General features: G+C 32.0%; 1 protein-coding gene across 1 annotated transcript; it reads left to right on the top strand.

Moving 5' to 3' along the window:
• The first annotated feature begins 9,245 nt into the window (after positions 1-9,245).
• On the top strand, positions 9,246-10,262 carry LOC106682104 (neurofilament heavy polypeptide-like). The gene has a single exon (XM_014422780.1). It carries the CDS (start codon positions 9,246-9,248, stop codon positions 9,984-9,986), a length of 741 nt encoding a protein of 246 aa, XP_014278266.1. The 3' UTR covers positions 9,987-10,262.
• The last annotated feature ends 2,242 nt before the right edge of the window (positions 10,263-12,504 follow it).

Genomic DNA, 12,504 nt, shown 5'->3' with positions numbered 1-12,504 from the left:
AAAAACGAAAGATGTGAACCTCGCAATATATGCATATACCTGATAATTATTAGAAGCATTAGCGCTCCCTAGCGGCCGATATAGTGAAAAAGAGAAAAAGAGCTGTTACGTAAAGCAAACGTAAGTGGAACGCCATTTTTTTCTTCTGTGAGATTCAGAGATACTATCCTCGTTTATCTCCTGAATTCAAGATTTTTATTCGCGGAAGTGGCTGTAGAGAGAAGATCCCGTCTTCATCCATTTCAAAATTATAAATTATAAACCTAATCTAATCCACCTATGTGTATTTTTCGCTATCCCCTTAATTCTTTAATCATACTCTAGAGTTTAGCATTGTTTTTTTCTTGTTCAATGTCCACAACGCACAACGCTGTAAACTGTTTAATATATTAATTTTCTTTCACATTCAATTCCTTCAACTAAATTATATACAGTCCACTTATTAACCCAATGTTCCATACAATTCTCAACAGTCAAAAGTTCTCGCCGGACCAGATCTTATACTACTTATTTTTCTAATACAGTTTTTACGATTGAACTAAGATTTCTAAAAATATTCTGGAATCTATTTTATCCAATTTCATCCCCTACTTTCGCTCACACGTGCGAAAAGGTAATTTTGTTGATATTTCTAAAACAAAAATTATATATACTAGTAATATACTCAACCCAATGGGAGTCTTGGCCGAAAAAAAAAAATATATATACTCAATAAAAAAACAACAATTTCGAGGTAATGTATTTTCCAGAAAATAAAATATATTGAAATAGTGTGGAAGTTACAGCAACAGAGGTAAGTTCTTAGCAGACATTTTCAAAAGCTCATTCTTTTGAAACGAAAATTATTTAAAAATTTTATTTGCCATAAATATTAAACTAGAGTTGATAAAATTTTAAGAAATAAATCAATAGAAAAATGAACAACAGAAACCTAATAGTAAAATGGAAAATACAAAAACAAATACGGATATACAAATTTTCTTGATTTTTTTTATCATGTAAATTGAATTTTCATACATTTAATTTTTGTTTAACAATTCATATTGTTATTATTTTGAAATTATATAAATTAGGAAATTAAACTAACCAACTATTATAAATTATGGATGCAATTTTTCTAATAGATTGCTAGTAGTCGTTTAACAGTTTAGCAATTAGACCTTTAAAAAGAACAAATACGTAGATAAGTTAAGGGAGCGGAAGGTAAGGTAATAAGGGATGATGGTACCAAATTGGGATCGGCAATTGTAGCTGTAAGCGAGAGGGCTTTTTATGCAAATCACTTCTCGATTAGGGGCCTACGTGCTGGGGTTCCCTTCACAGTTCACTTGGCCCAACAGCTTCCAGATCATCACGCCACCGCACACCTCAACCATCTGCTATATAATTCCAAATTATTAATACATAAAGTCAGCTAATTTCATAAGGATATTTTTGCTAATAAAAAATAAAAAAAAACCCTATATGAATAAACTTATAGGGTAAATATCAAAATTATAACTTTAAAATGTAACTTGATGGTGCAACCAATGGCGGATAAAAGTCAATGAATCGAAATGCACCCATGTGACTTTCACTCTCCGCCGCAGCTTCTGTCCCCCTGTTATTCATAATAATATTCCTCATCGACACAGTGATTCCTCATCGACACCTCGGGATTCATATTGGACAAAAGACTCACCTGGAAACAACATACTAGACAAAATATAAGAACTCAACAGACGATTCAGCCAACTATACCGACTACTCAGCCGGACCTCTCATCTCTCACTAGAAAACAAACTACTAATTTATAAGACTACACTCAGACCTATCTAGACCCACGGACTTGAACTTTGGGGAACAGCTAAGCCGTCGAACATCAAACGTTTCAAATCCTTTCAATCCAAAATCCTTAGAACCATAGTTAATGCACACTACTACGTTTCCAACAGATCACTACACCATCACCTACATATCCCTTTTGTCCTTGACCTCATACCAACCAAATTCTCAAAATTCCGTATAAACCTTTCCAACCATCCTAATCCTTTGATTCAAATCTTATCTAGTTCCACCCATCCCTACAGCCCACCTAGAAGGTTGAAACGGCAGTGGCCAAGAGACTTATTAAAATAAAAATGGACAATTGGAGTTCTGGCAATGGTCAGATTCTTTGAATGTTTGCGGCTTTAGCGCACTTGCTCAGCCTCCACTGGCTCACTACCAGTGTGCGGCGAGAGGGATGCGCTGGGATCTTTTGAGCTCTGCTCTACCCCTCACATGGGGGATAGAGTGGGCTCAGGATACTCAGGTCGATTGTGTAAATATTGTATATTACAGTGTAAATGTGACTAGAGACTATATTATTTTATCATTATGTTATTTTATTTATTTTTTTTCATACACATAGTTTATGTTCATTTTGTTTATTCTTCTGTTTGTATGTATTTTAAGAGAGTTTTTTTTTTCATTCATTAATTTTATTTTAGTATGTATGAGATCATTCATCATTATTACCTATTGCCCACAACTGTGTGGCAGATTGTAATATCTATCAATAAATAAAAAGTATTTAAAAAAAAATGTATCTTGTAACAGAACTCTATAAATATATATCGTGCAGGAGTATTGACGAACTGTATGAAAGGTTTTCATCGCCTGAAATTTTCCAACGACGGAGATTATTTATTCTAATATCTGTGATCATTGGACGTGAAGTTCAATTCTTTAAATTGTAGTATTGATTATGTTTGTATCTACCCTTAGTACTATTTGCATTGAATTATATATACATATATCGATAAATCTGAGCGCAACTAATTGATTTTTCTTTACAATAAAATAGGTCCCACTTAACAGTCTTATCATAACTATTTAAAAATCTATTAGCGATTTAAGTACGACGACAGAGAACCAGGAGATGAACAGTTACGTTTTGGTTGTCTGGCGAGGGTCATCAGTGTGGTCAGACGTGCTTAATAGTTCCCTGGGGGGCTGTGAAATTGATGTATTTAGTTGTCCAACTCTGTTAGTGACTAATTGAAAATCATCGATGAGAATTAGAATATAAATTGCAATACGATATGTTCATATATGTCCTTAATTTGGCAATAAAAATTATGCGATTGTGTATTACTATTTAATAATACATTAAATTAAAAAAACGAGAAATATTAATTACATTAATTTAACTTTTTTAAAAATATTTTTGGATACAACTCTAAGTTTCTATTCTTCTATATGAAAATTAGTAAACACTATTACGTTATTTTTTACAAAGAATAAATTTTTTTGTTGCGAAAAAAATAATTCACTGCTAATGTTGAACAAATTATTTTACAAATATCTCACTCTGCATATTGATACTTGTAGAGGTTGCTTCAACGAAATTCGACCGCTCTTTGCAGATTTAAGTTCATACTCTTAAATAATGTTATGTCTAGAGGCCAAATCTTTAAGTAAAAAAAAACCTAAAATCGTGCAATAAAAACTAAAAACTAAAAAATAAAAAGCAAAAATCCTGCGATAATAATAAACTATATTGTTTAATTTACAATATTAATACAATCTGCATTTATGTAAACGTACATAAAATACTAAATTACTCTAAACTCAAATGTTTGTCTAATAATTTAAATCTAAAATTAATGAAGTTGATTTCGACTTGAATTTGATGACCTGGGCAAAATAGCCCGTAAACGATTTTTTAAATTTTGATATGAGGTGTGAATTTATATTTATTGTCTTGAGGATGGCCAAATTGAAACGTTGGACTATTGTTAAAATAAAGAATGTCGAAACTTAATAATTATTTGATTTATTTAGTAGATAAATACCAGTCTTAAGAATTTGAATAAATTATATAAAATGAAGAATTATTACAATCAAGATTATGTATGAAGGATGGGATGTTTGCTTGTGAGTGCCTAAATTAATTTGTTACTCATAAAAACGCTAGTTACTCCAGCGAAAAGTATGCAATTTGAGAAGAGGGTTTAAAAACAGACCTGCCAAGTGCCAAGAGATAGAGATTGAAGACAAGCTGACTAACGAAGGAGTGCCAAAGACAGTCCTCGTTAGCTAGTCTCAACTCCGCACTGTCTTGAAGGAGTGGTATACCCCAGCCCCGTGCCTCTATCTAGTCCAATCGCTAGCTTGTTAGTGTCTACCGACTGTAATCATAATTTTAATGATATGAATATGTTAATTTATAAATATATTTTGTTTCTCCTATGTAGGAAGCACTACAGAAGAGTGTCGTTTATTTTTAATAGTTTGTGCATACACCATGCTAAAAGCATATTATATACATACATTGATACATTAGAACATGACACATGTAATTACAAAATTGTATAGAAAATAATGTATAGAAAGTTATTTACAAAAGAGAGAGGAAACAAGATTAGATAGGAGAAAGAAAGAAGAGAACAAAATATTAATATTAAATAAAATATAACTGATTACAAAGAATAAAAAAAAAAATATGATAAAATAAAAATAAAATAACAAATGCATATCTTAAATAATATATCAATATATAGTAAAGAATTGACTATATTTACTCAATTAGAATTATCTATTTAATCATCATGTAGTAAAGAATATTTTTCTATTCTGAAAATTCTATCATATTAAACACCATATTATGTTTTAATTAATAATGATAAATATTAAATATAGGTGAATCTATAATATGTATAAGAAAGTAATAAACTAATAAAGAAACACTAAGATTAAGAAATACATACATAATACACATAACAAAACAGGATACAATAACAACTTGGAAGGTTGTCACTCTACGCATTAGCAATGCGGATGCTGTTGGTGAATTCTCTAAATTGCTTATTGTATTTGTTATACAATATTTGTTTGCCTAGAGGTTTTTTGTTGCTGTATATATTACAGGGGCAGGGGGTTCCTCTTCTATTTAATATAGCATTAGAAGTAGCTATTCGTTCAATCAGAACTAATCCAGGAGGGACCATCTACAATAGCCTGTCTCAACACTTAGCATATACAGATGATGTAGTCATTCCCGCAAGAACCCGAGCAGAATTAAAAGGAACATTCCAGAAATTCGAAGAAGCAGCATATGAATTGGGCCTTAAGGTGAATGAAGACAAGACGGTGTACATGAAAAGCTCAAGAGAGGATAGGGAAGAGAATAACAAAGTGACCATCATAGACCACAGTTTCAGTTCTGTAAACCAATTTAAGTACCTGGGAAGCCTGGTCACAGATGATAATAGAGAGCGTTATCTGTTAAATGTTATTCCTCACTGCAGAAAATACTAAATTTTAGAGCTCTTTCTAAAAGGATGAGAGTGGTCATTTCTTGACAAGAAAGCAGAACAGATGCTCAACTCTTGGGAGAGAAAGGTATTGAGAAGGATATGGGGAGGAGTCTCGGAGAATGGAGTTTGGAGAAGAAGAAGGAATGAGGAACTGATAAATCTGTACGTGGAACCCACCATCGTGGCGTTAATGAAAAGAGCAAGATTAAGATGGTAAGACACGTTGAGAGAATGCCCGATGAAAGGATACCCAAAAAGATGGTTTATGGCAAACCAGAAGGAAAACGGAAAAGAGGACGTCCCCGGATCAGGTGGACGATGTGGAGAATTTTAAGCTCTTGAAGGTTGGCAGATGGAAGGAGAAAGCAAGAGACCGTGTAGATTAGTTGATGTTGTGGATGAGGCCCGGGTTCTTGAAGGCAGTGTAGTGCCATAATAATAATAATAGTAATAATATGTAACAGTCGTATAATATGTGTTGGAAAGTCTGTGGGGTTCGTCCGAAACATTCATCTGTATTTTGCTAGTAAAATTTATAAAGCATTGTTTATTCGGTCCGCGTTCTGTAAAGAATTGAGTCAGTTTGTAGAGGGTACTTTCGGTTAGGTTGTAGTTTTGTGTGGTGATGTTCAGATTGTATTTGTATAATGGTCGTCCTTTAATTCATCAGGAAAGTTTAATTAAAAAAATTGTGTTACGTAGGACATTACAGAATATGAAGAAAGGCATAAGCCTTATGGAATTCCAGTCGTGAGGTCTTTCTTAAGAGTGCAGTAATTGGTCATGATTTGGATAGTCCTTTATTCGAAAAAAGTAGAAATTAATAAAAAGATGTTTAGGGGGAAATTATATTTCCTCAAGTATTCTAAAATAATTGGTGTCCAAGCACTGTCAAAAGCTCCATTAATGTCTAGTTTGATAATGAGGCAGTATGATTTTTTTTATTAGAGTATTTTCAATGTATGTTTTGGTCTCATAAAGAGCACCAATTTTGCTTTTTTGTAGCATGAAACCAAACTGGTTAGAATGGAGCATTTCCTTCTCAGGTAATTTGTTAGCCTGTTATTGATTATTTTTCTAAAACCTTACTTGTTATTGGTCTCAGCTTTAGTCTCGTTTAGGTATAATGTATAGTAGTCACTTTTTTCAGTGCTTTCGTTATGATTGATTGCTGCCAAATAGGTTTAATAAAAGTAGGGTAATTTTCTTAAATGGTTTATAAAATCTCTGTCTGTTCTAATCATCTGTCATTGTCTGTAATGGGTGGTATTCTCTACCTTGTTCTTATATATCTTTGGACTTGTGTTTCATCGGTGGGGATATATTGTCTAATTAAGTTCTTAAGCACATATTCTGAAGTTTAACGAGTGATTGTTTTCGTCATTTAAGATAGTTCTTAGGAATAAGGATTTTTGATGGTGTTGGTTGCATATTTGTAAGGGTTTGATTCCTCGGTACAATATTTCATCTAGGATGAGATTTCCGACTTTTTTAGAAGAGCCTGTTATCCGTGACGACTGTTCAAGTAGTCATGTTGGTATGTTTTCCTAAGTTGTTCTCTTTCTTTGTTGTGACCACCGTATGAGGAATTTTTTTTTTTATATATATTAAGTATAAATTTATGTGAGTATTTATATAGATGTATATTGTTTATTCGCTGTATTTAAGCATTGTACATGCATACACTGCGTGTATTACGTTTTAATGCTTAATTTTAGAGACCAAGTCTGCACAGTTGGTCCCAGTAAATAAGTGTCATGGACCAAGTCCACCAGTTAGTGTGTGTTTAGTAAGTTGGCCATCATCATTAATTTTTTTTATGGTTCCTGCTCACCCACTGTGGGGCATATTGGCAGTGCAGCCACATTAAGGTTGAGTTAGATGACTAGATCATGAGCTCAAGGTCCGTAGCATGAACTTTTTTTATTTCTTTTTTGTTGGTTAATTTAGCATATTTTAAACAATTAAGTTTTTTTGTAAATATTACCATTCAAGGAATATTTTATTTAAAATTTTCTTTTATCCTTTGATTCAAGAAATTTTTATATTATTATTTTTTGTTTAATGAGATAATATATCCTTTGTTTAATTATACAGCTATTAGGAGATTTCTGTATAGACCTCTAGCCTTTAAATAAAACATTATCTATTGCAATTTTTAAAAAATTTACTTAATAGTGACTGGCAGTTTTGGCAATATCATTTTGAACCTCTCGTGCCTCCCTTCTCTCTCTCTCTCTCCCTCTCTCTCTTCATCATTTAATACCATTATATATAGTATACGCGAATTCATAAAGCCATAAATTAAAAAAAAGTTATTTTCATCATTATATTATATTCATTATATTCCTTATCCATCCAACGTCACTACAATCCATCACTGGTTCAGGGATTCTCAAACATCTTTTGCCAGTTGATTCTATTAAGTGAAGCTGTTGTTGGGAAGAGAGGCGAAAACGTACTTACTCGCAGCCTCTACCCTGTCGTTAAAGTAGCGTCGCCGAAGTTACCTTTGATTTGTTTAATACAGGATGCGTGAAGGGCTTCATATACTATAATTTTCTTTAATAAATAAAAATGGAAATTAATAAATGTATTATGTAACAAATAAATATCATATAAAAACTATATTGAAAATTAATGAAAACATAAATAACTAAGTTCTACTTAAGTCTCTTTCCGAATGCGAACAGTGAAATGCAGTGCTTTGTGGCGTGCGTGCGAAAAAATGCGTGGGATGTTGTCCTTTCAGCGTCTAATTCTCCTCTGTGATAACTGCATGAACATATAGTGCAATGTTGATCCCCCGACCAGCGATCATACACTATCTATTTTTAACTAGATCTTTTTTAGCGTCAACAGCGTCTTTCTTATCACGTATACTAATTAAAAAAATTAAATAAATCAAATTAAAAAACTAATGACAATAAGAATAAAATAATTCTCTTCAATTCTCAACAGCTGTGCTCCAGCTTCGAACAGCATGCAAGTGCCTCGAATCATGTTTTACTCTTTCAGCATATCCTAATGTGGCATGGTCGTGTTGCATATACTTCTCCATCGAGGAGTTTGTCAAATTGTTACACCCTTATTAATGTATTTGAGTGCTATCTTACTCCAAACATATGTTCTGTGTCCTAAATTAATATGAAATTAGTTAGATGATAGATGTCGATCTCCATTCTCTTCGCTCGCTCAAATATGAAGTTATTTCCAACCTGTTTCGTAGTCTAGCAATGTCCCAACACAACAACCGGGAATCAACTAAAGCACAGTTGCTCTACTTCAAAGAGCGCCTTCCCCTCTCTCCTACCGTCGTTACAAAAAGATTATTTTCGTATTCACCTTACATACTTCCAGTGTAAATAAAAAACAGGTAAATAAATAAGATTCCCCATGATGGACATCAACTCTATTCATACACTATGATGTGTAAAAATAGGCCAAATCATAATTTTAATAATTTAATTGTTTTAATTATAATGATTTAATTTCTCGATATTCATGTATATCTATCCAATATAACAATATTTAAACAAATTAAAAAGTCAGGGTGATTTTCAAAATTTAATTACATAAGTAAAAGAATTATACCGTCAGAAAGTTTTATATTAGATTCAATTATAAAGTAAAAATATGACTTTAAGAGAATTTACAACTGCAAAAAAATTAAAGATGGCGAAACAGCAGAGACTATTCTCAACAAATCCTTAAAAGTATGAAGGTACTATAACTCTCAAAATCATTAAAACTAATTAGCGTTGTGTCAACACTAAATGGATGGGTAGGTTGATTTCACTGTTTACATTAGTGGTGTAACAAGCCAATTATACAATTCAAGAATATTCGTTACGCAATGTCACTTGTGTACCAACAATCTCTAAGGTTCATCTAGCGGAAAGTAATGTAACGGAGGACCGTATATAAGGCAGGGCCTCAGCCTTACAGGCAGTACTAGCAAAGATGTTGTACAATCTAGTTCTCCTGTGTTCAGTAGCCATAGCGTCAGCTTTCACTGGGTTCGATCACGAGGAGCCGAATGGACACCACCACGAGCACTTCGAGCACGTCAAGACCATCACCTTGACCAAGAAGGTACCCAAACCGTTTCCTGTGGAAGTAGAGAAGCATGTACCTTATGAGGTCAAGGTTCCAGTTGACAAACCGTTTCCAGTTTACGTCCCAAAACCTTATCCAGTTTACGTGGAGAAGAAAGTACCCTACGAAGTAAAAGTTCCAGTCCCGAAGCCTTATATTGTTGAGAAGAAAGTACCATACGAAGTTAAGGTTCCAATAGACAAACTGTACCCAGTCGAAGTGCCCAAACCCTATAATGTCTATGTGGAAAAGAAAGTTCCATATGTCGTAGAGAAGCCCGTGCCGTATCCAGTCAAAGTGCCAGTTGAAAAGAAGTATCCAGTGCATTACCCAGTCGAGAAAGAAATCCCATATCCAGTCTACAAAGAGGTTCCTTACGAAGTGAAAATCCCTGTAGAAAAACCAGTGCCATATCCTGTGGAGAAGCCAGTGCCATACCATGTGGAGAAGGAAGTGCCGTACCCTGTGGTCAAGGAAGTGCCATACCCTGTTAAGGTACCATATAAAGTAGAGGTTAAAGTTCCTTACAAAGTTGAAATTCCGAAATATGAAGGTCACAAGGAAAGTATTGGTTTTTCCGGGCATTTATTTTCCGGACACAAGTAATTCTTTCTAACTCCTAGTGGTGAGCTGGAATATTTCGCTACGTTCTTCGGTGATCATCATGCATTATTTCTCATGCAGGAATATTATGCTGATTTCAAACACTCTGGAAACGGTTTGAGTAAATCCATAAAGTAAAATTTCATTTTATTTAATGTGATCAATCACTAGTCAATTTAATTCGATTTTTTTTTTTATAAAATAGACTTTGACCAATAAATATAAGTTAAAATTTATCTGCAGTTTTTTTAATAATTGCAATGTTATGTATTTGTAAGTGATGGTCCAAATAAAATAACATTTAGATTGATACTTGTTTTATTATACTATTTTAATTTGGATCCTGAATGCTGATTCCTATTTGTAATTAGTAATATATATTATATGTAATATCATATCATAAATGTATAAATTTATGAGTTCATATCATAGTTTAAGTAATAAATCCATAACTATGGAAACCATTTTCAAATCAAAATGATTTGTTCCCTTAAATGTTCAGAAAGGTCTACAAAATATACAAAAATGGGTTAGAAACATTGTGTATACATATATTTTGTGGGTCTTGAGGATCAATCAATAATACAATAATATTTAGGCGATGTTTCGAAACTTTATTATTTTCATATCATGCCCTGCAATGAAAAAAATAACAGTTTTTTAGTACAATAAATTTCTTCAACTAATATACTAATTATTAATTATTATTATTACTAATTATTAACTAATTAAAAAACTACATTTATATAGTGCTTAAAATACACTATTGATAATAATTACAATTAAAATATTACTTACAGTCTATTACAGTTTGTTCTACTGTACTGTGATACAACTAATTGGAGTTAGTTTTTAACTTGTTGATAATATTTAGTTGATAATTGTAACAATCAAAAATTGTTTAAAACAACAAGTACAATAAGGATAGCAAACAGGACAAAATAAGAAAATATGAGATGGGTTTTACTTTAATTTATAGCTGGATGGTTTGAAATGAAATGAGCCAAAGGATAATTGGCCAGTGCCGCAAGCTGTCTATAATAATAACAAAGCTGTTCCACAATTTAATACTCGGGGTGACTTAATTAAACTAGAAAAGGTCGTTATGCACTTCCTCTAATTGTGTCAGCAATACACTTAGTCAAACATGTTTTTCTCCTGACTTTATGAAAATGAAGATACTACTGTCTTGTTATTTTTTATTTTCCTTTTTGGTTAATCTTTTCAGTCAAAAGAGTAAACAATTATTTTATACTTTGGAACAAAAATAGATGATGTAACCTTGCATAATATGCGTATTTATATTTATAGGGAAATTCCTATAAAGAAAAAGTTAACCACTAAAGTAAATCACATACATAAACCAATATGGACGCTGAACCTGAATATTAATTAAAAATAATTTATATAAACTAATAATACACAATAAATCTGTTTTCTCTTTATGTATTAAAAATAAAAATATTATAACAAAAACTGTATTTAATAAGTGAATATTATTATGATTATTATTTTCAAATGGCCTATCGGTAACAGCCATTATATCATTTACCTCTCATATAATATATATAAGTATAAATTAACCTTTTTTAATTACAATATTGTAAATAAAAAAGGGTAATTTACTTAATTCGTCTATCATGATGCTCTCCTCTCACGGTCATCCGCCCTCTCTAAGTTCCCAGGTTTTAGCATCTGATATGTGATGGAGCACAAAATCAAATAACAGAAAGGAAAAAGTTTGTAAAATGAATTACACGACTTTTGTAAGAAGAATGTTAATTCAAAAGAATAAGCCTCCTTATATACACATAGACTGTTGTATACATCAAAAGATGTAGACTGAACACACATAGACTAAACATAAAAATCAGAGGGAATAAATGGGTTTAGAACAGTCAAATCTTAGAACAAAATCACTAAGTTTAATTTAAATTACACAATAGACAAAATGGTAAATATAAATAATATTATAGATAAGGAGGTAACCAAACAGCACACTGGACATGAGATAAGATCCAAGGAGGTAGTAAGACATATAGTGCAATGTTTGTGCTAAAGAGAGACTAAAGAATGCACTAATAATGAATGATAATAAAATAAAAGCAATTCTTTTCATCCGTGTCAGATAATGACATAATTTCCATTGTGAAATTAAAAGTTTGAATAATATGAAGTAAATATAATTATATGAATCATAAATAAACATGGATGAGGGTTATTGTTATCGTGAATTGTTATTGTTTGTAGGTTATTAAAGTACCTGAATGGACAATAGTCTCGAACCGTTTTGCAATATATGATAATTTAAAATAAAATATATTCAAATTGGAAGTTTTTAACCTCAAAAAATTTATTGCACAAGATGGTCTATGTTTCTTACATGCTCTTATACTTAACTTATATTTGATATATCATAAAACTTGAGTAACGATCAACTAGTATGTTTCAGGAGCTATGCAATAACACCTCGTCCCTTAAAACAAATAGGTGCGCAGGGTTATTCTCGTAGTTGCTTACA

Source organism: Halyomorpha halys, unplaced genomic scaffold (genome assembly GCF_000696795.3).
Source record: "Halyomorpha halys isolate HHAL.00 unplaced genomic scaffold, Hhal_1.1 Scaffold390.1, whole genome shotgun sequence".
Taxonomy (NCBI): domain Eukaryota; kingdom Metazoa; phylum Arthropoda; class Insecta; order Hemiptera; family Pentatomidae; genus Halyomorpha; species Halyomorpha halys.
Note: the sequence above shows the minus strand (reverse complement) of the source record. Positions and strands in the feature narration are given on the sequence as shown.

Coding starts and splice junctions, on each gene's coding strand:
- LOC106682104 (XM_014422780.1), top strand. CDS start 9,246: ATGTTGTACAATCTAGTTCTCCTGTGTTCAGTAGCCATAGCGTCAGCT.